This window comes from Pipra filicauda, unplaced genomic scaffold (assembly GCF_003945595.2).
Source record: "Pipra filicauda isolate LSUMZ 115617 unplaced genomic scaffold, ASM394559v2 scaffold353_size752799_pilon, whole genome shotgun sequence".
Classification (NCBI taxonomy): domain Eukaryota; kingdom Metazoa; phylum Chordata; class Aves; order Passeriformes; family Pipridae; genus Pipra; species Pipra filicauda.
The window spans coordinates 340,249-367,436 of NW_024104480.1; the positions used below are offsets into that span (position 1 = coordinate 340,249).

Below are 27,188 nucleotides of genomic sequence, written 5' to 3' on the forward strand. Positions count from 1 at the left end.
GCTGGAGTCATCAGTAAAAGTTTGAAAACACTGGAGCTTTCTTTGCTGTAATGGGTGACTCCAAATGTTGACAGTAGGAACAGGGATTTCATGTAGAAGCAATATTACAGGATCACATTTGATGTTCTAGGTTCAAAATGAATGGGACAAATTGTTAGAAGAAGATTTTCAGAGGTATAGTCATGGGATAAATTGTTAGAAGAAGATTTTCAGAGGTATTGTCATGGGATGAAAAATTATCCTACACTTAGAGTCTCCATCAGCTCAGTCTGTAAGAGAGTTAAGAAATGAAGCTGATCTCTGTCTAGTACCTTATGTGGGGAATACATCTCAGAGAACAGGGATCACACTAAAACAAGCAAAGAAATAAAAAAAAGGTGACCCTACTCATCATCCAAGAAAATTCCTGAAATTCTGAAAATTCTGTGGAAAAAAAGAAGATAAAAAAAGTTTTTCTCAGTAGTGAGTTCTCCTGTTACAAGGGTGGGGTTTGGATTTTTTTTCCTCTTCGGTTTAAGCGTTAACCAAAGGAAATGGCATGTGCATCATTATTTAACACACTTGCAGCTGGCACAGCCTCATTGGATGGTTTTCTGCCACTCAGATCTGCTTCACCCCCTCCAGAGGCTGGCCCTGACCCTATCCCTGTAAGAAAGCCTTAAGGAGAGCAGTGACAATGTGGTTGCTAAGCACTTTCTTCCTGGCAGCTGTTTTTTCCTGTATGTGCCCTGCTCATCCCGCTGCCTGCACATCCACCGGTGGCAAAGGGTATGCTCTCTTATCTCAGCTTCATGCCTCTAATTTTTCTCTTTTTTTGCCACAGGTGGCTCTGCACAAGACTTGCAGCAAACCCCCATATCCATCACAAGGTCAGAAGGCAAAACAGTGCTAATCAACTGCCACGTCTCCAGTTCCGATTTTAGCAACATTTTCATTCACTGGTACCGAAAGAGGGCCAATGCAGCTCCAGAACGTGTTGCCTACATGTCCTCCAGGATTTTCCTCGAAAACCAGGCCGATGAGGGGAAGTTTAGTATTGAGAAGGATTTCAGCAAATCTATCTGCACCCTGACAGTGAGCAAAATAACTCTGCAAGACTCCGCCACCTACTACTGTGCTAGGTGGGATGCACAGCAGCAGAAAGCCATAGGGGACCTGCACAAAGACTGCTCTGCTTTCGAAATCAGATCCTGCAGTGTTTGACAGCATGCAGGAACATCACCACCCTGCAGATATGGGTGATACTTATCAGTAGTCACTCCCATCTTAGTGCTTATGATATAATGACTCCTTCTTATAGGCAAGGATCTGTTACACTGGGCTACACCTGAAAAGACTGTTCCAAGAAAGGATAGTGAAGACCTTTTACAACGGAAAATGGCAAACTGCAGCAGGGATATGGAAATGGTAACACAGCACTGCTCAGCCAGACAGCTGTGAGGAGAGCCAAAGTGAAATTTCACTTATGTGGTATTCACAATGGTATTCACAACCCCATGTCCATGCAAGTGGTTCTTTTTTTTTTGTTCTTTCATTAGAGATATGTCTGCACTACAAGACCTGACACAAATTCATGTATTTATCACAAGGACAACAGAACAATATGAACTTTCTGTACTAGCTGTGAGATGAGATTTATTTGTGAACACTGCTATTGACAAAGGCCTAAAAATGATCCAGAGGATTCTCTCTTTTGGGTCAGAAAATATGACATTTTTCTCATGGAAGAGTATGATGTGTGGTGGCTGCTATCCAAGGGACCATCTGCTGTAAAGTCTTTGCAAGGCGTTTTTTCAGCGCTCTGAAATGAGGGAAAGTACAAGAAAAAGCAGGGGGCAGCAAATAGCTGGCTGGTGGAAATGCATGCTTCACCCTGACTTTGCCACAGCCACTGGGACTCTCTTGCAATAGAGCCACCAACTATATTTTTCCTATTTGGTGCTACAGTCCTGTTATCAAAGAAGGCAGGCACTTACATCCAGTACATGCCCAACCACCTCGCTGTTGTCAGGTCACTACTGCCAGAGGAACTCCTTATTTCATGCAATAACCTGAGAGAGTTAAAGGAACACAGGGATCTTCAAAAGAAATGGATCATGGCTAGTCAGTGCAGTTGGATATTTATATGGCATTTTATGTATTGGTAACCCTCAATGCACAGTGAAATTACCAGCTGCATGTTCTTTTTAAGAGCCATATAGACAGATAGATAGATAGATAGATAGATAGACAGATATCATTAAATATCATTACGTATCAGCGACTCCTCCCCCCTTTGTGCTGTCAGTGAACTTGCTGAGGAGGCCTCTGTCCCTTTATACAAGACAGTGATGAACAAGTTTAAACAATACTGGGCCCAGTACTTTACCCTGGGGGACACCACTAGCGACAGGCTATAAAATGCTCCAGGGAGACTTTATTGCAGCCTTGCAGTACTTAAAGGGGGCTTATGAAAATATGGAGGGTGACTCTTTACACGGGCTGGTAGATGGTGATAGGACAAGGAAGAATAGTTTTTAACTAAAAGAGGGGAGCTTTAGATTAGATACTAGGAAGAAGTTCTTTAATGAAAGGGTGGTGAGGTTGTGGATGCCAAATCCCTTGGAAGCATTCAAGGCCAGGTTGGATGGGGTCCTGTGCAACCTGATCCAGCTAGGTGACATCCCTGCCCATGGGGTCGAGGTGGGAACTACATGATCTGTAAGTTCTTTTGCAACACAAAACATTCTATTATTATATGATTTCATAATATTCTAGGAAAGACTGGTGGAACATGCTTCTGGGAAGTTTTGAGGTGTCTGAGGAGAGGACAACATCCCTGGAATGGGCCAGATTGAACAACTTGAGGTTTTATGTGTGTGCTCAGTACATGAGTCTGAAATGAGTTGTAGTAGGTAGATAGATGAAGAAATTTTTTTCAGATTGAGTATTTTATGTCCTTTCTCCACTGTTACTGCTGTGGTTTAGCTTGTCCGTAAATTTAACACCCTCAGTGGTAGTGAGTTGAAGAACAACCATTGGATGTGCTGAATGAGTCATTTCCTCCTCCCAGTCATTTGATGCTCTCTCCACCTGAAGGGCTCTGTAACATTCCTGTCTCTATTTTATTTCCAGGTTTAATCTGCACAGGCAGCATGTTGCTGCTTCCAGTCCTTCTTGCAACTTTATTTTGGTCCCGTAAGCTCTTTTTTCCTTTCCTCTCTTCTTCCTGTGTACAGTGAATACAGTCCTGATTCCAAACTCCAAATTATGTGAGCTTATCCCTCACATAATTTTTCTGCTTCCACTTCCAGGTGGAGACATGCAGTCAGCGCCAGTGCAAACCCCAGAGATGCACCATCAGATGAAGGGCAGATCTGCCAGCATGTCATGCCGACTGATGAACGAAGACATTGTGCACTGGTACAAGCAGCTTCCTGGAGAGCCACCAAAGAGGATACTGTACCTGTCAAGACATACATCTGTTTTTGATGACGGCAATGATAGAAATAGATTTGAAGTTCGAAAGGATGCTACTCAGCCCCTATATGGTCTCACAATAAAATCTTTAACCCCAAGGGATTCTGGCACTTACTACTGTGCATATTGGCACTACACCACAGCATTAGTTGATCAAAGATAAGCCATACAAAAAGATACTTTGTGCTTTGAACCACAAGCTCTGAACTCTGCAGCAGGAGAGGAAAAACAGCATCTTATGAAAACTATTAAATATATAGTGTTAACAATCACCATATCACTTCAGTATTCACATGTATCTGCAACATCCAGAAACTGGAGTCTTCCCGTCTCTTAAAGGTAGATATATGAAACACTGCTCTTAAAATGAAGGCTTAATTTTACTGAAAGCACTCACCTGACGGTGAACACAGCCAGTCTCTGTGTGGGAGCTATAAATCTCTTCTCTGTTAAAATACTAGCAAGCAGAGCAATGTCTCCATCCCCTCAGTGCTTTCTTTTGAAAAAAAAAAAGACAGGAATACGAAAGAGGGAGAGAAGACCAGATGATCTTGCACATCCTTCTTCATATTTTTCTTTTGTCTTCCTTTGCATTTCAGTCACTACAAATTCCTACAATAGCCCAGAAGACCTATTTTTATTGTCACAATTCCTCACCTGATGTGTCCAAGATATAACTGAAATCCTCAGCCATGAGCTATGCCCCAGGCAAGCAGAGCCTCTCAGAGCCTTTGGGTTAAGTGTACTGAGTTTTACAAATCAAATTCCATAATCACACATTGGTTCTAGGAAAGATGACATTTTCCTGAAAGCTGGTCAGAACACTGATATACTTTTATGTCTTCAAGTTTCTGAACTAGGTTAGAGTGCACATGTTCAATATCCTTTGAGATATTCCTCTAATGCATCGGGACCTTAAAAATGGAGCCCAAATATCTCCATGGTGGTGGGTTTACAGCTCCACAGGCTCAACTGAACACTGTTTTTGCTCAACTTTCTGTGTGATTTGAGTCTATAATGTCTTGCTATAGATGTTTCTGTCCTCCTCAACTATTTGAAACACAGGTTGGACTGCATGTGACCTCAGATATTAACTCAGATATTAACTTTTGTCTTTGTATCCTTTGGATCTGAGGATTTCTCACAACCAAAGAGGTTTCTGGACGGAGTTGAGAGCAACTTCCTGACACAGGTGATTGAGCAGCCAACAAAAAAGTGCTCTGCTGGACCTCCAACTCACAGACAGTGGAGAGCTTGTTGAGGATGGAAAGGTCAGGGCCAGCCTTGGCTGCAGTGACCATGAGCCACTGGAGCTCAGACTCCTGAGAGAAGACAGCAGAGCAAAAGGCAGGACCTCAACCCTGGACTTCAGGGGAGCAGACTTTAAAGTTCTTCAGAGATCTGCTTGGAAGAGTCCTTTTGGATACAACCCTGGAGAGAAGAGGTGTCCAAGAGAGCTGGTTGGTATTCAAGAGTCTCCTCCAAGCTCAAGAAGGGTCCATCCTGAGAACTAGAAAATCAAGTAGAAGCAGTAGGACTCCCTCATGGATGAGCAAAAAGCTACTGACTGAATTTAGGCATAAAAATGAAGTGTGCAAGAGGTAGAAGCATAGGCTGGTGATCCAGGGCCTGCTGTTCAACTATGCAGGGATTTCAGGAAAAAAATAGCCCAGCTTGAATTGAATTTGGCAAATGATGTAAAGGGGAACAAGAAAGGATTATACAAATACAACAGCAGCAAAAGAAGGACAAGGGAAAGCTGCTAAGTAGGGCAGGGAAACTGGTGATAAATGACATGGGAAAGCCTGGGGTACTCAGTATTTCGTTTGCCTCAGTATTCACACTTAAGAATGGCCTCCAGGAATCCCAGGCCCCTGAGATCAGACGTAAAGTCTGGAGCAAGAAAGACATACCCTTTGGTGGAGGAGGATGAGGTTACTGAGCACTTAAACTGAACACACATAAGTTTTTGGCGCCTGGTGGGATGCACCCACAAGTGCTGAGCAAGCTGGCCAATGCCTCTGCAAAGACTCTCACTTGTCTTTGAAAGCTCACAACAACCAATACGGGTTCTTGAAGACCAGAAGAAAGCAAATGTCACTCCTATTTTCAAGAAAGATAAAAAGGAAGACCTGGGTAACTACAGGCAGGCTAGCCCTATCTCAATCCCTGGGAAGATGATGGAACAACTAATTCTGGAAACCATTTACAAACAGAGGAAGATAAAGACAGACAGGATTAGTAGCATTGGTCAGGATTAGTAGCATTGATTTACAAAGGGGAAGCTATTTAGATAGCTTTAGATCCTGAAGCACTCTACAAAGGCTTGGATTTTGGCCATTTCATCTCTGACAAGTCTATTTAGTGATAATTTGAACCTGGAAAGTTATTTTGTAGAACACTATTCTAGCCACTGCATGTGTTCTCTTGGCATAGACACCATTATGTTTGGTCTGTAATTATTCCTACTGGGAGACTTACTGTGTTAGAAAGCTACAGTACAAAACCTAGATAGTCTGTAAATTGGGCATTTAATCACTGACGCAATCACTGCCATATTTCTTTAGTCTTCATCTGGGATCAGGTGCCTGGGATAATTCTGCTGTGTGATCAGAAGAATATCAATGTACTGCTACTGTTTCATGCATGGCAGTTTTTTGCAACATGGGCTTGATTTCAGGTCCTCAACATACAATTGACAGTGCAGTTTTCTCTCTGATTAACTGCAGTTGCCCACGCGGGAGACTGTCATGGGATGCTGCTGAGATGAACGATCTTTTCCTTGACCCTCCTCCCCACTTCACCTTAAAATCTGTTTATCAGTTCTCTCTTCCTTGTCACTTTGTTATGTTCTGCCAGTCTTTAAGTAATTTCTCCTTCTCACCTACCTCAGGGTGGCCAGACACAAAATTAAACAGGCTTTCCTATTGGGAATAAGGGGACCCTTTCCATTGCCTCCACAGAGACAGGTGTCTCTCCTAGCCTGACTCTTCCTGGAACCCTGCATTCACAGGCACCTTTCCAAAGCACTTAGCAATGTGTGCTTACCACCAGCTCACTCCATGTAGCCAGCTGCCAGCAGAAGGGAGGTTGAACAAATTCATTTCCTTCGTGCCTGGTGAGTTGCAGCCCGGGCACACCAATCACAGGGGAGTTCCTCACAGCACCAGACCGTCTCATTAAGAAGTCTCTCTACCACGGCTGTTGACAGCAGCTTCTCTCTTTTGCTTTCCAGTCTTTTTTCCAGTGAGTGTTTGCATCTCAGCTGAGCTTAGAAACTGAAATCCTGCAGCTGTGCATTTCCTCCCACAACCTAAGCCAAAGTGGAGGCAAGTCCCTGCCATGCAGCTGCCCTGGTTGCTGCAGGCTGATGGCCTCAGCTGCCTTGGTGGAGGGCACCAGCTGCACAGGGGCACTCCAGGCACTTTTGTACTCTGCAGCTACATGACTAAGGTGAAGCAGCAAAGGGTGGTTCCTGACAGGATGGGGGAATGCCTCCCACCCACTCAGACACTGTGCACCTCTCTGCACCCCTCAGGTGATGGTACGCACACACTGCCCACCAGAGTCACCTCCAGGCTGATACCTTCACTCCACAATACATAGCTGCTCTCACTTGCAACCTTTTCTCGGTTGCTCTGACTCGAGTTTTATAGGGCCACCATCCTTGGATTTACCAATGTTTTTCATATTTACTTGGAAAGCAGACAGGACTACAGGCTTTTAACCAATTTTAGCATGTGGCAGCCTGGAGAGGGTTTTCTGAAAAGGCACCCCATCCTCTTGCACACAGAAAACCCATTGCTGAAGATCGTTCAAAAGAGTTACCTCCTCCTTCCACACAACACAGTCCCTCCCCAGCTGGCATCCCTTTCACTCTCTTCTGAGTCTCAACAAGAGCAGAGTGTGGCAAGCAAACATGCTGCTGCTGGCAGTGCTTGTTGCCACAGCCACTTGGTCTTGTAAGTACGTCCTTCTTATTCTATCTTTCCTCACAGGCACTCATGGCTATGCTAACAGGCATCTTTCAGTGAATTCCAGCTAATTACATTATTTCTCCTTTTTCCTAGATGGATTTGCACAGGAAATTCCCATGCAGAGTCCTATATCCATCACCAAGTTCCAAAAAAGTGCACGAATGACATGTGAAATTCAAACATTAGGGGCAAATTTTGATGGTGCCGTCATACACTGGTATCTGCAGAAGGAGGGTGAAGCTCCAAAGAGGCTCTTGTTCCTTTCAGGAGGAAAAGCTACCGTTGAAACTGGCTTTCAAGCAAGCAGATACATAGTTGAAAGAATTTCTGATCAGCGACGGTGTGTTCTTACAATAAAAGATGTAATTCCAACTGATGCTGCTACTTACTACTGTGCCTACTGGGATCCTCACTGTGATAGAAACTCAAAGATCATCAAGGCAAAAAAACACCTGCAACGTCTGAACCACAAGGTTGTAACTGTGCCATTCCACCAGTCTTCTCACTCCATCTGATGTGAGCTGCTGAAAGGCCAAACCCTTTCCTGCTTCCCAAAGAGAGCAGCTAACCCTGCACAACTGTTCTTTTCAAAGTCTGGGTCATCATTAGGACTCCTGTCTTCAACACACATCCACTATTTTAAGGACAAAGGAAATCGTCACTGCCTTAGGACCTAGCATGTAAATGTTGGACACTCCCCTGCTCCTTTGGTGATGTTTGCACGCCATGGCAGAAGTCTGGTGGCCTTTAGGGGAGCAAACAGAGAAACATTGATTTTCTAGTCCAGCCACTGTTCTCCCCTAAGAAAGAGAAGGCAGCAAAAGCAAAACAACATACTGAAGGAAGTACTACCTTGGTGGATGATAATTGTATACTTAGCACTGCCTATCACATCTGAGTAAAAAGTTCCCCCTTATATTCTTCCCTGTTGTACATGTAAGCAACTGTTAGCCCCTGGAAAAACTGTAAGCCCTGTTTACCTAATTCAGATACCACAAAATCCCACACAGACCAATTTAGATTAGAGATTTACAGTCTCTTATCCGCCACAGCTAATGATGTGCTACGTATAACCATTGCCTTCTTTCATTTCGTGTTAAGACAAATAGAATAAACATCATTTTATTTGAAGAAGGATATTTGCTGAAACTGTCAAGTATGATGGACTCACTTCAAATTTGTATGAAGTTAGTATATGGCCCTGAGCACAGCAACCATTTCACAGAAAAGCATAAGAGGAATAGTTTTTGCTTGTGACTAAAGCCAAGTGTGTGCCTACTCTTCAGCTTTTATTTTCCTGATGAGGGGTGTAATTGGATACTTGAAATGCTGGGGCATCACACAGTATGAGCAATAGGACTTCAGAAGTATCAAGCTAGGTGTGAATAAACACTACACACCAGTATCCTCATGTCTTGAATGTCCTAAATGCAAAGTTTAAGCAGACAAGTGCTCAGTGATTTCATATAATCACATAATCATATACTAATAAAATGGCTTGGGTAGAAAGGGAACTTAAAGGTTGTCCAGTTTTCACCCCCCCACACACCATAGCCAGGGCATCTTCCATTTGATCAGGTTGCTCAGGATGATATCTGTAGGAGCAGCTGGATGGACAACACCAGCCACCTGGATGATAAAAGAAGAAGGAAATACTAAAGCAAAAATATTGTGGTCCTGAGTGAGCCAGAGCTAAGATTAGTGTGTATGTGAAAAGAATCACAAGGTCAAGCTGGAAAGCCATTTGAAGCATGATTGTTCTCTGTGGCTGGAAGCAGTCACATGGGGGTGTGTGGTATGTGGGGAGATAAGGAAACATCTTGCTGGCTGGAGAGCTCGGACCGGGGCTTGGTAGAGAGTCTGTATATAGAGTCTGTTCTAGAGCAAGCAGCAGTCACAAGTATAGAGGCCATGTTGCTGAGAACACAGCTGCGATGGGCAGGGTACGTCTCAAGGATGAAGGACCACTGCCTCCCTAAGATCCTGCTTTATGGTGAACTTGCCATAAAGTGGCATGAGAGGAGCCCTGAAGAAAAGATACAAGGACTCCCTGAAACAACATCTCAGCCTTGGCCATATTGATCAACATAACTGGTCTACTCTGGCCTCAAATCGGGAGGCCTGGAGACACACCATCTATAACGCAGTTGTCTCCTTTGAGAAAGCACGCAGGATCACTCTCGAGGAGAAAAGGCAATGCAGAAAGAACCGTGTCTTGCAGAATACACCACCTAAGGAGTCTTTCTGCTGTGCCTTTTGCAATCGGATATGTCTGTCACGTATTGGCCTCATAAGCCACCAGCGTGCCCGTATCAAATGTGGATAGAGCCTTCCCAAATCTTCGTTCGCGAAGCCTAGCCATGATGATGATGATGAATAAAGTTACAAGAGAGTTCTTCCTGGACAAAGTCTGTCTCCCATGGATTCATTTGCCGCAAACAGTGCAGAGTGAGGGACCTTTTTTCCTACACATATCCAGTCTGGACTTAAACACTTCCAGGGAAGAGATATCCACAGCTTCTCTTGACTGTCTATTCCAGTGCCTCGCATCTTGCACAGTAACGAATTTCTTCCTAACATCTAATCTAAAACTCCTCTCAAGTTCAAAACAGTTCCCCCTTGTCCTATCACTATCTGCCTGTGTAAAAAGCCACTCTTCCTCTTTTTTGTAACCCCCCCTTCAAGTACTGGAAGGGTGCAATGAGGTCTCCCCTGAGCCTTCTCCGGGCTGAACAACGCCAGCTCCCTCAGCCTGTTTTCATAGAAGAGATGTTCCAGCCCTCTGAGCATGTTTGCAGCCTCTGGACCTACTGCAGCAGGTCCACATCTTTCTTGTGCTGAGGACTCTAGACCTGGTCACAGCATTGCAGTTGAGGTCTCACAAGGGTTGAGTAGAGGGGGAGAATCACCTCCCTTGACTTGCTGGCCACCCCTCTTTAGATACAGCACAGGATGCAGTTTTCATAGCACAGGATATGATTGGCCTTCTGGGCTGCAAGTGCACATTGTTGGGTTATATCCAGCCATTGGTCCATGAGAGACCTCAAGTCTTTCTCTGCAGGTCTGCTCTCAAAGCGTTTTTCTCTCAGTCTGGACTCATGTCTGGGATTGCCCTGACCCAGATAAGCACCTTGCACTTGGAGTTGTTAAACCTCATACTGTTCTCCTGGGCTCATTTCTCAAGTCTGTCCACATCCCTATGGATGGCATATTTCACTGTATCCTGTTGTTATTATTAGGGTTAGTCAATGCTGTGATGCACAACTCTTAGCCAAGAATTGGTAATGCCACATCCTGTCTCTGTTCATAGAATCTCATGGCAGCTTTCCAAAGTTTTCTCTTAGTTCAGTGAATACTTTTTTGTTGTTGTTTTCTGCCTTCTGTATGCAGTGGCTTGCAGCATCCAGCACTACTGCACTTGCAGTGGTGCAGGCAACATTGCCATTTTTTTCAAGAAACCTTCCCTTGTGGTCCTGTCATGGTCTCAGAAAGCTTTCTGAAGCAGATCTCATCCTCATCAGAACATGTGTCATCACTATACCCATTATATGATAGTGAAAGTGATGTGGACCATTAAGAGTCCCATTTCCAGCTGTTTCCCTTCCCTTCCTTTCCTTTCCCTTCCCTTCCCTCTGGCTTGATGCACAGGGTCACTAGCTGACAACCGAGTCCACTCTTCCTCCCATGTGGCATTGCTCACTCTGCTCCAGGGCTGGCTTCCTTCTCTTTCTCAACAACAGTAAAGCATGGCATGCTTGTAGCCATAGCTGCTTGGTCTTGGAAGTCATTCCTTATTTTCCTTCCTTTCCTCAAAGGCACCTCTTGCAACCCGCCCCAGAAAGAGGAGGACAACCCAGGTTCTTATTAATAAATCTCTTGGGGTGGATTAGAGTGAAATAGCATTGAATAATCAGTGTTTGTAGGGTTTATTTTGGAAAAATTTTGTTGCATAGGTAAACAAGTATGTTGCTGTTCTGGGTATTATCATCTATAGCAATATAGCACTATTAAAGCATAGCAATATTAAAGCATCTATAGCATCATAACAGTATTAAAACATAGCAACATGGCATTATTAAAACATAAAGATAACACTTAAGGAAATGCATAAGTGAGAGAAAGGGAAAGAAAGGATAAGGGTGGAAAGATATGTATAGTCACTGTCCACTGGATCCAGCGATGAAAGTTGGTAGTTGCACCTTCAATGTCTGTTGATTGAAGCGATGATCTTGCTCTGTTGGGGCTGGGGGAAGCCCCCAAAAAAACTCAAAGATGTTATGAGTTATTACACACTTCTAGCTCAGGTGGGAACATCTTGTGGCGTCCCCGAGGTGGGAAGTTTTTCACTGGATAGTGTCATGGGACATGTCGCTGAGTCTTCAACATCTCCTAAGACAGCTGCAGCTACAGCATCAATCATGGTCCATCATGGTCTGACATTTGAGATGCATAGCCCAGGCTAGATGCGCAGAGTTATCTGTGAAGGAACAAGATTCAGGATGGGAGAGGTTCCAGGCGTGGAGAAAAACATACAGCAATTGACAGGACTTATAAAGACATGGACTTTATAGTTCTTATGTGTTTATAAATATACACATTGTATGTTTCCCCAAGATTTGTATCTCCCGGACATGTCCAGGCATGCCCGCTTCCCTGCTTCCCCACTCCCCTCTCTGACAGGCTGAAGAAGCTGCAGAGAGCAGACAGTTACCATTTGCCCTTTCCTTCCCCGATTCCTCCCACGTTCCTCCCCCTTTGCCTGTGTCCCTACCCCGATTTGTTCCCCTGTTTGTCTGTCTCATGCTCCACCCCATATTCTAGCCCTTTTCCCACCTGAAACTCATAAAACCCCTACACCCCTCAATAAAGTATTCCATTTGCACCTCTACCTTGTCTCTGGACCCATCCGTGCTGTGTCACAGCCCTATCCCCCCTCGGACCGTGGCAGTTATGTAAAGGGAGGACATTGCATGATAAGAGGGATTTCTCACACCTTGCAGGATTTGCCTCTTAGCCTCTTTCCTTACCTGGAAATCCACTTTGTAGTGTCAGGTGTGCATCTGCACCAACTCCCCTGCAACCAGGAGAGTTGGACAGTGGCACCCATTTGTCTGATCTGAAGGTCCTTTGGCAGTATTCAGGGAGGGGTGGGCTTTGTTGCTTCTTGTCAGTTTGTGAAATTCTTTTGGTGATCTTAGAATGTGTAAGTCATTAACTGTTACAGTCTTTTACAGCACCCATGACTGTGCTAACAGGCATCTTCCCAAATCCCTGAATTCTGGTTAATGAATGAACTTTTCCTCTTTTTTTCTAGGTGGCTTTGTGCAAGAAATTCCCATGGAGAGCTCTCTGTCTGTCACCAAGTCTAAACGAAGTGTACGCCTGGAATTGTCCTTTTAAAGGTGACTTTGAAGATTTTGGTCACACCACCATGACAATGTTTGTATCAAAAGAAGGCAAAAAAAGCTTCAGATAAGATTTTCTGCTTCTCAGGTGTAAAAGTAGTAAATGATGACTTCCAAGCATACAGGTACATGACTGAAAACAATTCTAGCCAGAAACTGTATTCTAACAATACACAATGTCGTTCCAGATGACATTGCTACTGACTATTGCCCCCACTGTTACAGTCACTGTAGTAGAAATTCAGACATCAGAGGCTCCCTCAGCGTCTCAACAACAAATAACTTGAAAGATCCCAGTGTGCTTCCTTTGGTGTGGATGAGCCATCTGGTGCAGATGCAGGCTGTGGAATAACAGGATATAGTCAGTGCTGACTGATCCCTTGGAAGCATCAGCTGTTGAAAGCTCAAGATTTTGACTTAGCAAGGGCAAATGGAACAGTAAAGGTTCAACACCTAATCCATCCTCTCCATTCCAGATTCTTCTCCTTATCACTCAGTCATATCAGTGATCTGGTTGTAAGGGTTTATTTAATGGAAAAGGGCATTTTTCCATATTGTTGTTCCTGAAAATAGGCTAGCATGTTGTACTGTGGCTCTTCAAAGAATTTGACCTGACAAAGAAAATTGAAATAGAGAGTTTTAGCCTGAAGGTTCTTAAAAATTTTAAGCAAAGGAAAAGGAGAGTTCTTTTGATTTGCGAGTCAGCAGCTGTCAGAGGAGGAAGATTTTCTATTTATTGACTGAGATCTGGAGGTGGGCATTTTTGTTCTCTTTTTTGGGAGCTGTATCATTGCCTTTCCCCATGTTCTTGTTTATCACTATATGTGTTTCACCGGTGTTGGATCTGAATCATCCAAAAGATTGGAGATAGAGTTAGCAAAGTTAGGAGAAAAAAAAACCAAACAAGGCTTTCCATAGTTAAAACCAACTTTTCCTACTTGTGTTTCATATGCAATGCATCCATCCTAGTTACTGCCTCAAGGTGCATGCTGACCCTAATGCCTGAGAAATTAATCCATAGAGCTTTTTCTCTACCATTAAGCCTCTCCCTAATATTCTCCTTTTGCTGTGAGACCCTGAAAGTCTCCTCTCGTTGTTCATTGAAGTGTAACTCTTTAAAGAATATTAGTCTGATGGGATGAAAAAGTGACATAGTTTCAAATGTGTATTAGGTCTCCAAATGACTGTAAGTCAGTTTTATCCTGCTCATACTTGCAAGCCCAGATCATACAGGGGAGTTGACAAGCTATCTTCAGTATGAAGTGTTTCACTTCAAATGAGACCTTCCAGCTACTCACTGTCATCAACATAAATCCAATAGCACCTGCAACTGCACGTGGTGGTCTCTTTCACTGTGTGTCTAAGGATGTGGCAGGAAAAGCACCGGTTGGCACTATTCTCTCTCTATGTCATTCCTGCCCTTGTTTTGTATTGTGATCTGGATGTTCCTGTCCAGAAGACTTCAGTGTAGACCGCTGCTTTTTTTTACGCCTACTTCAGCTGAAAGACCTTCACCCTCTAGTTCCTCCCTCTAACCTGAAATAGTAATTTCTCAACATAGCTTTGCGGACAGTATGCCACAAGAGATCTCAGAAATACTCTAACTCAGTTTATTTTAAATGCCAAACTAAGCATGCAGGCTGTTTGATTGGCAGAAGTGGTAACTCCTCTGATGTTATCTTGGACTGTTGTATAAGAAACCTCTGCACAAAAGTGTCCTTCTCCCACCAGCTAGTATACGAAAAGCTGCCAGTGAGTTGCTGTAGCAGAGTCTGGAGTGATTCCAAGAGATGGGCAGGCAATAACCACGTCTGAGGGCAGAAAACACAACCTGCAGCATACAGACACCTTCACAATGCTTTTGATGCTCTCTCTCCCTCCTTTCCCTCTGCTGAACTGTATTCAGACAATGAAAAATGAACTCCATGCTAGTAGTACTTGGTGTCACTTAATTGCAAGTGAGAAGGGGTGTAACGCTTTGGGAAAGAGCTGGATTTTCACCTGAAGGTATGTGGGTTTTTACATGCAGAACTCTGTGTACCTATTTGTGTGTCTAAAATCGAAGAAGAACCTTCATCTAATTCTAAGGCATTAAGAGGAGGGGTTATCTTACAAATTTGCAACACTTCAGGGAAGAGATTTGCTCTGAAGGGCATTAGGTATCAGCTGAACATCCAGATACAAGTCTGAAATTCCTGACAGCAGTCGAGGGCCGGGCCTTCGTGCAGACTCCCAGGGATGATGGGGAAAAACTGGGATTTTCTTCATCAATGGTATATCAAGAGAGCATGCTAGCTTATTGCAAAGTGAAAACATGGTGTGGAGCACCTGGATCAAATACTTCGGCATGGGAACAAAGCTCATTGTCTCTAGTAAGTACCATTATCATTGAACTGATTTTTGCAGAATCATTCAGATTCTCAGAAAATTAAGAATGAAAGACTGTAGGAAAATTAATTTCTCCCTGATAAATTGTGGGGTTTTGTTAACTGTGCATTGTGCCCCATTTGGGTGGGTTGATGACAAATAAATATATCAACCTCGTTAATATAGATTACCTCTAGAACAAGTACTGAATATTTATAAAGGATGGGGGAATGGAAAAGTGAGGAGGGGTAAAAATTTAAATATTTCAATGGATTAATTTCTGTTTTGGGAATGTTCTTGACAGTTTACTCTCAGAACAGCAAGTGAGAAATGCAAAGAGTTTTTGATTGATAGAAGTCATCCAGTCTAAACCGATTGGGAAGAAAAATTCCCTGAATGTAATAAATTACTAGTTCCTGGCCCTACTGAAAGTAACTTTGTTACTTGTGCATTTGTATTATTCTTAATTGTTGTGAAGCTATGCAATCAATGGGATGAATGCTGGTTTCAGCATAAAGTATATAACAATGCCTACAGTATGTTGCTCAGAAAATACATGGTGTTATCAAGGTGACTATAATTAAGTCAAATTGCAAACAGCTGAGGAGATTTACAGGGAAATTTAAAATGTTATCTATCCATGACTTTGAGCAAAATTTTTCTGAACTTCTTACTCATTACAAAACTTGAAGTATTTCTAAAAATGGTACTCTAGTAAATGTTGAAAATTCAGCTATTGCACTGGGTCAGAGAGAATTTTTTTGTAGCCTATGCAAGAAAAGTGCAGTGCAGGAGATATTGCTAAGCATTATCAGAGTGGGGGATCCTGATGTCAAAATATTTGGAAGTGGAACTGAGCTTACTGTTTCAAGTAAGTACAAAATATAAAACTTAACTACTTCTGAAATGCTTTTCAATACAATTAGATATTGGCTGGCATGAAGTGCTCTGCTATTTTAATTCCCTCTAGTTTTAATCCTTCTGAATTCTTTGCAGGATTTCCCCCTTAAATAGCATTCCATTTGCAGAACACAGTGTAATTGTTTTGTATTTCTGTATTGAAATGGGGGAAGTACAACGGCTATTGCAGCATAGATGTATACTAAACCCAGTATTATTTTCTTTGCAAAGATGAATTTTAATATAGCAAAGAAAGCATTTGGAGAACAGAAAGATGTTTTTGTCTCTAAGTATGCACATTCAACCTTTGTGATATTCCTAATTCATTCTGAAAGAAAGGTATCCAACCTTTGTGCTACTCATATTCTTTGAAAAGCAAAACGTTTTCCTTTAGGACTGTATCTGACTATACCAAATGAAAGTGTTATCTGAGGCATGCCCAAAACGGTTTTAAAGTAGGCATAGTTGACAGGCTGCTCTCTCTTCCTAGCTTTTGCAGAAACTAGTAGTTATTACTGCTATTAAAGAAGAATGCCAAATTCAAAATATTCTGGCATAATTATCAGAACTGTTTTGCTTCAAGTAAACTTCAGGTGCTCTGATACTTGCCTGGGATTTGGCTCAGCTAAGCATCTGAGATGAAAAGAGTTTGCCTAATTTTGACCCACTGGTATATCTGGTTAGTGGGAGTTTTGATTCCAATCAATGCAGGGTCTTGCTTCATGTTATGGACAACAAAAATATTGGCTGGTGGTCTCACGCTATGCAGATCTCTGCATAATGTTCACCATTTCTAGGTCTGATTTTATGGGGGTGTATAAGGAGCAAATTACTTCGCCGATATCTGATCAAATAGATCTTCTGATGATGATACCCCTTTCCAGAAAGCAGAGATGGAGCCAAGGCGCTCAGTCTGCATCATCCACCTATACTTTGGGAAAACTCAAATTAGTTGAGATGAATCCTGTCCATTTAACAACATACCTACCCTCAAAAAACTACACACCTTTTTTTTTTTTACTTTACTTTAGGTGAATGCTCTTTTTTTTACTTCACTAGGGTCTAAAAATTGATTATATAGCAAATCTGATTTTCTTTAAAGAATATTATTTACCCATGTAAACACAACAGATATTGTAAAGACTTTATTCACTGTGATTGGTTATTACAACAAGGTGTTTGGCTCAGGTACAAAACTCATTGTGTCAGGTAAGTTGCATGTTATATTCATACAATTCATACAATAAGCTATAGGAACCTGGAGTGGTCATATAGATGTATTATACTGTCTCAGAGTTGGCACCATCCTTGCACAGGATTCTCCTCTCCAGCTCGCCATTCCTACTTTGAGCCTTGTGGTATTTGCAACGCAGTCATTTAGGATCACAAACATATCTGAAAAAGAGCTATTTTGAGCCAGTTTTGATCATAGTTCTCCTAGAATCTGGTGGAAAAAGGCTTGTAATAGTTTCCAGAGCCCTTGTTCTTTCCTCCAGCTGTGCTGAAGGAATTAGCAGGGAATCAAGCAGCTGTGAATTAAGCATTAAAAAAGAAAACCTCTTCTTAATACAGATACAAAGAGCAGTATGCAACAGTCATTGCAAAAATTTTTTTTTTTAGTTAGGCTAGCAAAAGTGAAGTAACTTGTCCGTAATTATTTTTCGCATATGCTGCACTTTGGCAATAGAAATAAATTAGTGCCTCCAAATGCTCTTCTCATTGCTTAATAACTACTTGATAGCAAAGTTATTAAGTTAATAATAAATTAATTAATTAATCAGCATTAATTATGCTGAATTACTGCTTAATAATTGCTTAATGAAGAAATGATCTTTTTTTACCTTTCCTGCAGAGACATTTATTTTAATGGAAGGTGGAAGACAAAAATATTTTTCACACTAGATGTGCTTTAAATGCCATAATCCTGAAGTAAACAACAACACAGAAACAGAGCAGAGGAACTACTGCTACCAAATGTTTTAAGCCTGGCTAAATACATAAACATATGTTAGTATATGAAGCAAAGATTGGTTCTAATGATTTATGCCAGAAAGACTAACTAAATCATACCTACAGTTCAATGGAAATATCTGTGGCATGTTGGTTTTAGTGAAAATCCTTGCCTTATTAATCAAGTAATTGCCATGCTTTTTGTATCTACAGTTTAATATATTTTCAAGCATCACTCTAATTCTGTAGGATTTTGTCTCTATGCGGACAAGGATTCTGAATCATTAATAGAGTAAGAGGGTTGTAGTTACTTCACACTTAAGATCGTTAAGGAATTGAGAAAACCAGGACTTAGGATAAGGCTCTTTGGGAATAGCATCATTAGCTGAGACTGAATCCAAATATTCTGCATTCATGTAGCCAAATAGACTCCTACTGTTTGTATGATAGTTCTTAAACATGGTACTTTTCCAGCCAAAATCACAGAATCATAGAATTACCTGGGAGGGAAGGGACCTTAAAGATCACCTAGTTCAAACCCTGAGCCGTGGGCAGAAAAACCTTTCACTAGACCAGGTTGCTCAGAGCTCTGTCCAACCTGGCCTTAAACACTTCCAGAGATGGGGCATCTGCAGCTTCTCTGGGCAACCTGTTCCAGTGTCTCACTATTCTCACAGTAAAGAATTTTTTTCTGCTATCTAATCTATACCTACTCTCTTTTAGTTTGGATCCATTCCCTCTTGTCCTGTCACTACATGCTGTAGTAAAAGTCCCTCTCCATCTTGTCGAATCCCTTCAGGCACTGGAAGGCTGCAATTAGGTCACCCTGAAGCCTTCTCTTCTCCAGCCTGAACAATCTAAGTTCTCTCAACCTTTCCTCATAGGAGAGGTGCTCCATCCCTGTAATTGTCTTGGTGGCCCTCCTTTGGACTCGCTCCTACTGGTCCATGTCTTTCCAGTGCTGAGGACCCCATAGCTGGACACAGCTCTACAGGTGGAGTATCACCAGAGTGGGTTAGAGGGACAGAATCACCTCCCTCAACCTGCTGGGCATGCTGCTTTTAATGCAGCCCAGGACACAATTCACTTTCTGGGCTGCAAGTGCACATTGCTGGTTCATGTCCAGCCCCTCATCCACCAGCACCCCCAGGTCTTTCTCAGCAGGTCTGCTCTTGTTCTGTTCATCTCCCAGCCTGTGTTGATACTGGGGGTTACCCTAAACCAAGTCCAGCATCTTGCACTTGGTCTTATTAAACTTCATGAGATTCCCATGGGCCCATTTCTTGAGCTTGTCCAGGTCTCTCTGGATGGCATTCTATCCTTCAGACCGCAGTTTCTGTAATGGAATGTACCATTGTGGAATGGTATTTGCTATTTGGTTCTGGCACAAAACTTATCGTCTCCAGTAAGTGTTTTCAAAATCTTATATTTTTAAAAGTTCTGTAACGGGAAAGCTTTGGAAGGAAGTCAGATGGATTTTTAAGGTATCTGGGGAGGCTCACCATAGGGACTACACTACATTATTACCAATTAAAATACCTGAAATCTCTATCAAGCAGGACAAGAATGCTGTTTATGAGCTGAGTGTGCTGAATGCCCTCAGCTCCCCCTGGCTTGAAGGGGAATAGAGGAGCTTTGAGCATTGGACAAAATTAATCCATTTTGTGGGATCATCCAAGTAATAAGAATTAAAATTTCAGCTTAAGAACACAGTGACATTATTTATAAATCATATTTCTAGATACTTTTAAGGAAACCATAGAGGAGTTTCATTAAGAAAACTTTTGACAGCTAATCTATAAAAACATCTATTTTGAACTTAAATATTTAATAACTTTGATTTAATAACAATTTAATAAAATTGATTACAAACCTAACACCAGAATTTTATTTGTACAATGTTTTGCAGTCCCATTGCATTGTTACAAGAGAGAAAAGACAGATTTTAGCTTAAGAAATATATGTTCATGCTTATATACTATTTAAAAAAGTAAAACCTATATACCTCTTAAAACCTGCCTCCGAAAATTGTTTAACAAGGTAAACAGCAACATTTTTGAATGTTTAACTAAACCAAAAATGACAGTGAAGTTTAAAGTTCATTACTGTAAAATTCTTCAGAAAGAATCAGATAATTTGCCCAGAAAAGCCAGTGTAAACTGTCTTATTGACTTCAATGACTTTACAGATCAGCCTGAAATTACATCAAAGCCTACAGCCAATTCTACAAGTTTTAACCTTTTTTTTTTCCAGAAATGTACCTACAAAGATATTTTTCTCACATGTAAACATGTATATATGCAAAACTTAATTCGTTCAGTTCTCCACTGTCATCCATTTACCTGTGTATGTACATGCACATACACAACTGGAGTTATTCAAGCAATTGTACTCAGCACATTTCCTCAGTACAGTGGTATGATTTATGTGTTTTATTTAAGCTAAGCATCTAGGGTCTTTTTATGGCAAATGGAAAGATACTGGCAATTCCAGAGGTGGAAATTATTCTGTCTTAACAGAAGTCTCTAAGCAGCTGGAAGCATCTCTCTCACTTCTCTATTTAGACTTGACAATCCAGAACAATGTCAAACTAGCCAATTATATTTTAGCCTGATGGAATTAATCAGGACAACTTACTAAGCTTCGAGGCTTTGCGGAGTGCAATGTCATTAGGACAAGAGCTACTTCATGGTCTTCTGAACATATATAACTCTGGAACAAATAATAATTTTAGAAATTACTTTAATTTCCATCCGTGGGAGAACTGATGCATAAAGAATATGAAATTAATTCCTAAGTTAATGTTAGAGAACCATAATATTGTTCACAATTTTACTTCTGGTACAACAGAACTCTGTCCACATCGTCATTTCACTGACAAATCTCCGAAACTAAGGAAATTCTTAATAGAGGGTTATCCTTTTGAAGGTAGAAATGTCATCTTTGTTTTTAAACACCAAGTCTGAAATACTTCAAAAAATCACTGAGTTGTTTTAGGGGAGATACAATGTAGAAGATTGCTCTAAAATAGACAGATCATTTAAGGAAAGGTGGAAGCTTTTTGACAAAAATACATTTTTATATTAATATGCTTTCTCCCAGTGCACCACTGCACCACTCAGTCAGACCACAATGTAAACCCTGTGCATCCACTTGCTCAAATTCAGTAGCAGAGATTTACATAGGAATCTAAAGACAAAAACCGGTGTAGGGAGAGGAACACCTAAAATGCCTCTGCTGCCTTAAAAAAATAGTCTTAACCAATTCTTTCTATACAATGAAAGTCAATTTTGAAAACTGTATCCAATCTTCACTTGCAGTTAAGCATAGAAAAAAATGATTGCCTGTGGGCACTGCCTATTCAGTCACTGCAGAAGCTCATGTTGAACTAAAGCAGATTCTAAAATTTACTATCCACTTAAATAATATCAAAATGTCATCTCTGTGTGGACAAAATCTCGATGATTTTGACTCTTCCTAATAACATACATCTTAATCCAGAGAGGCAAACAAAACAGAGATTACCTACAGTTAAATTGTGGAAACAGCTCATTTTTAATTTAAAATATATTCATGTATCTTCATACTGAACATACAAAGCACATCACCTACAACAACCCTGGGATGGCTTAGATATGCTGTTTAGATGTAGAAATGTTATCTAGATATAGCATATTCTACTGCTTTAGTTTAGTTTTGGTTTTTCTGTTTCAGATGTGTTAATTAAATAATTTAAACTGATCTAGTATTAAAGGAATGGCATTGCCAAACTTTGGTGTTCAGAGGATTTTGCGATTCCTTTTTCCTGTCTTGATAAAGATTTTCACCTGGCAAATACATGGAATGCCTTAAAATAGAAAGGCAATAATAAATTCCCCCCCCCCCCCCCCCCCCCGAAAACAATCTCAAAAGTAATATTGGCTTCTAAAATTTAATTAGATATAGCAAATGTTTATTAATTAGCAGTGGGGACTTACACTGGGGACATAAAACTGCAAAGATTTGAAAGGCAAGTTATCTACCTTTAATATTCTGTAGACAACATTTTCATGTACTTGTTTTTGCACAAATATTATAAAGCAATATTAAATTACTTTTACTGAATAAATGAACAAATATCTTTCAGGAAATATAACTGTTACTTAATAATTGTCAAGAGTGGAGCAGATAGTGCACTGATGGCAGTACTGCTTGGAAGGTTGTGGGTATACAGGCTATCAGGTAGCTGCCTGGAATTTTCTAATTCAGTTTCAAGAGATTAATAGCTATTAATATCTTCAACAGTATTTCAGTTTTTCAACGTTTCTCAAAAGAGCATTCACATTTGTTATGGGCATTTTAACACTTGTTAATAAGGCATTTATTTTGCTGTTCTTCAGAATTTGTATTTTGTGGCTGTGTGTTTATTTGCTGTACACTATTGATCTTTCAAATCTCTTTTTTTAATTTTCTTCCCTCCATAACCAATCCAGACAAAGGAAGCTCTCCACCAGCAAACTCGGAAATCCTGCAGAAAAAACATGAAAATCAGATAATGTATGTTTGTCTTATTGAGAAATTCTACCCAGAAGTTATTCGAGTGACCTGGACTGATGAAGAAAAGGAGATAACAGAAAATGTAGTAAAAGGTGATGCTTGGCAACCCACAGAAGAGGATGAATACTCAATTGCCACCTGGTTAACTGTACCAGCAGACAACAAAGACAAGAAATATTACTGCAAATATGAGCATGAAAGCCAAAAGAATTCACTGCCATCACAAGGTATATGCAAGATGTTAAAAATTTAGTTCTACGAATCATTAGAGACATCCTTTTTCTTTGCAATAAAATTAGAGAAATGGGGCTTTCCACTACTGCTTCAGAAGACATCTGTGCTCCTTGGCACAGCAATAGCTAAAATACGCAACTGGAAAAACTACCAAAATTTCCCCAGGAAAAGCAACTCAGCCTGTGCTATGCTCCCCAAGTGAGCATGCCTTTGTAACAGAAAAATAACAGTTATTGTACCTCATCAGGTGTAAACAAGCATAGCTACAAAAGGTCTGCACTGAAGCACATCAGTTACTTTCCAGTTTACAGAAGTTACTGTGAAAATAGTAACACCTCTCATGGCTTACAGGTTTAAGTCCCTCTGACACCCCCTGACATTAGTCATAGCTATAAAAAACTAACAAGTTAAAAACGAGGTTGCTGAGGATGTAGAACAAAATTTAAATATATTACTTACTCATAGTCCAGAAATAGTGAGATAATAACCATGTATAAGAATAAGATTTTGTGTTTAATTGTGGAAAGATTGATAATGCAAAGCAAAATCTGAAAGACAATGCAGCTTTAAAGAAAAAGTAACTTATATTCAATGCAAATTGTTTAAATCATGGTAATAATTATTTAAAAAGTGATCTAAATTGGTTTAAGTAAATATTTTCTCCATACCTACCTCTGCTTAACTTACTATAAATTCACGTAACTCCAGTGAGTGAGAGCATAGCCATAAATAAACATTACATTTCAACCTTCAAAATATATTCTGACAAAAATATGCTTTAAGCTTATTTTGATGGAAGATGGACTTAGAGATGCAATATGGATTTCTTTAAGCCCATATATCTATGCATAGAAACAACATAAAAAAGAATAAACACAAATTTGCTACTTCAAGAACTAAAAGGGTGTATTTTAGAGAAAAATCATCTCCAAAATAGCAAATTCCCAATAGGGAAACCTTAGATCATACACTCCTCAATATTATTCTTTTGTGATGAACAACCATTAACATACTAATTGAAGTCCCTTCCAAAGTAAATTATTCTGCATTTCTAATAACAGTAAATTGTGAAGGCAATCAAACTCCAGCTTCTTCAATAACAAGATCAGCTGGTCAAACTGACTCCAGTTTCAAGTAAAAGAGACTGCTAAGGAACAGCCTGATGGACACATTCCTGAAAGGGCAGAGACACATCTCCCAGTTATGGCAAAAAATACCCAGTCACTTCTCTTCCAGCATTTCTCCTCTTCAAATTCTCTCTGCAAATGAATCCTACTTGTGAATATCTGCTCTGCAAACTGATCTTAAGCATCCTTTTTTGTTATGTAGCACTAACTTCCCATCTCCTTGTTGCTCTACTGCCCCTCTATTTCTCAATTAAAGAAAAGCCTAACTAGGGCATTTAAACTCTCTTTCCAGTAAATTCTACGAAGAATGCTCCTCAGGAAGGGGACTGCAGCGCAATTTTTAATAGAGGTAATTTAATGTATTAAAATGTGGGAAAGTGGTGCATGTCGTGCAAGAGATAGCTATTGCTACGTATGCTCAGAACATCACAAAAATTATCTTTCAAAATAGTGTAAATAGTGCTTTTAAGTCTGGAGTCTGCCACTTAAAAACACTTCACTGCTACTCTGAACTAACTTTTGTTTTGGGTTATAAGGGGACCTCCTATCTTTATTAGGTAGCTTTATTAGGAGTTTTATTAGGATGCTACAGATGCTGTTTGGGCTATTAGCCCGCATTAATTGCCACTTTATTAAACACCTGGAGTAGTGAAATGTTAAACACTTCAGCTGATGCTTCATCAGCCTAGCAATTGCCCAGCACTTCGGACAAATGAATTGTTTTTTTAGCTCGAATGGGGTTTTAGGAAGAATTATGAGCACCTATGTTCAAAAAATCCAACACAAAAGGATTCAAACAAATGTGGTGCTACTGGTAATAAGTGCTGGAAGCACTACAATTATGTTCTTGCCTTTGCAAGGAATAATAACCCAGAGGCATGGGCTAAGAAGCTCACTTGGGCTTGAACTTGTTAGCAGTAAAAACCCACTCGAAGGACAGTCAGATATTGTACTTGCCACTGGTGTCAACGTAATTGCAGCACTAAACTGACTACATAGTCCCAGTTCTACCCATCTTTTAGGAGGCTGTACAATACTGACATTAAACAATACTTTTCTGTCTTATGTTATGATTACAGATGTTACGTTTCCAGATGTTACGCTTCCAGATCACTTAATGCACAGGACAGCATATTTAGTGTACATCATCCTTCTTCTGAAGAGCAACATGTACTATCTTATCATACTCTTCTTCATCTACAGAATGCGAACTCCAACCAAGCACCAAGGAAAGAAGGTGTAAATGCTTGTTTAAGAAAGGTTACAAATTGATCGTGGATTTACTTTGCTTACCTATATAGACTCCCCTGCTCTGTATTAGATGTAACAGCAAAAAAAAAAAAAATCCCAAAATAATTTTCTGGCATTACTGCATAGGGCTCATTTCGCTTTATTGCTAGTGTTTTTATATCAGTCTGGTTTTCCTAATTTTTTTGAATATCAAACAAGGATAGGCAATAGCAGTAATGGATTTTAATCCAAAGTCCATATTGCAAAATGAAGAAGGTACTCAGATTGGAAGTAGTTATGCATGCAGAAGAGTAGGGATGCAATGGTACTTTTGATATATAAAGCACAGATGGGTTTTGTCATTGCACTTAAGGTTTAATTAGGAGCGTTCCCGTGCAGTAAATTCACAGATATTTTTCATTTTTATTTTCAATGATTTGTTGCCACTCTCATTTATCCAACAAATAAGGACTTAATTATTCTGAAGTGATGAGTGCTTTAAGAGACAATTAAACATAATTTTTAAAAGTGAACATAGGAGTTTTGAATGAAGAAGTCAGATGAGAATAAAAGCAACTGTAAGGTGCGTGCATACAGAAAATGAAGAAATCCACCAGCACTGTGACAGTCTGAAAATCTGCACATTGTGTTTTTAAAGAGAGAAACCAATCGTAATTATCATATACATCACCTTGTTTAAAGACACCTTTTTAAATTGAGCAAAACCTCAAATCTGAAGCTTTGATAGAGAAAGTATTTTCCCAAAGAAGAGAAATTCTCAGATGTTGGACTTTGAACTCTTAATCTCCAAGTTCCACAAATCAGTTCCTTTCAAGTTTATGCAGAAAAATAGGAATTAGACATACTGGGATAAAGCACTTGCTCAGTTTTTGTCATACGTCTGTTGATAAGTGCTTGCAGCATTTACACTCACTGCATCTTTAATGATGAGAGCAATAAAAGCTTTCCTCCAGCCGCAGTTGTGAGGTCTCTGTTTGTTCTCCAGAATTTCCACAGCCTGTATAAAGATGCCTAGAAAATTTGATTCATTTCTCTGTTCATATAAATTTCTCAGGAAATCAAAGATCCTTAAAACATTAATTTTCTGCTTTTCAGTTAAACAGGAACACTTTTACAGAGAACAATAAAAGCTAATCTGTTACATTTTTTCTGTTGCAAAACAGAAAGCTAGGCTTTGTAAAACGGAGCTAAGCCAAGCCAGGGGGAAATGTTACATACAAAAGGACTGCCTGCCTCCTAGGGCTCATGCCATCTCCATCACAAGGGAACAAAAGTATGTCAGGCTCAGTTCTAACAACCACAGCTATTTTGTTAATGGCATATCTTACAAGTTATTTTACAATCTGTATATTGAAGCCAAAACACCGAATTACTGCCTTAAATGTCATGTTACTCTTCAGTGCAAAGAAAGACGTGATTTCTAATCTTCAGTCAAACTCTGTTTGAGAAATGGCTGGGATTCCGTGCTATTATTTATTAAGGTTTGGTTCTGGTCAGAGCAAAACAGAACAGCTACAAAGGCATTTTTGGGATGTGGTTACTACGGATTTCAGTAGCACCATGGATACTACCTGGATATTACATGGATCTCCCCTACCTTTATCCCTGCTAGAGAAATGCTTGATTGAATAAATGGACCAAGATCTCTCTCACTGAAATGACCCCCAAATCCACTTTTTGTGTCTCCTAAACAAAACTGAAAGATGTCATCCATGCAGTATAGGAAAACAGAGAGAAAACTGTTTTAGCTTTTTTCACATATAAAACCCTTGCCTACACGCAACCCTAAACCATGTTGAGCATAGCTATCACCTCACAGTTTCTGTTTTTTTTTCTAAATGCTTGGCTGCAAGGTTTTACATCTTGCAACAGCTCACATTATTTATAGAAATGTACACTATTCATACTAAGTTTTTAATTCTCATTTATTTAGCCCAAACAAGAGGACAAGTAGATTTTTAAGGCTTCTGGGTGCTGGGGCA

General features: G+C 40.4%; 1 protein-coding gene and 2 gene segments (V, D, J or C); all 3 read left to right on the top strand.

Moving 5' to 3' along the window:
* The first annotated feature begins 676 nt into the window (after positions 1–676).
* Positions 677–26,192, top strand: LOC113985289 (immunoglobulin alpha-2 heavy chain). The gene is made up of 6 exons (XM_039384437.1): positions 677–719; positions 824–1,137; positions 17,269–17,317; positions 22,531–22,821; positions 24,248–24,304; positions 25,035–26,192. The coding sequence occupies exons 1-6, from the start codon at positions 677–679 to the stop codon at positions 25,196–25,198; spliced, it is 918 nt and encodes a 305-aa protein (XP_039240371.1). The 3' UTR covers positions 25,199–26,192.
* On the top strand, positions 2,891–3,876 carry LOC120323838. The segment is given in 3 exon segments: positions 2,891–2,894; positions 3,115–3,177; positions 3,294–3,876. Coding segments are annotated over 2 exon segments (372 nt in total).
* Positions 7,544–12,960, top strand: LOC114000228. The segment is given in 2 exon segments: positions 7,544–7,909; positions 12,751–12,960. Coding segments are annotated over 2 exon segments (519 nt in total).
* Positions 26,193–27,188: the final 996 nt, after the last annotated feature.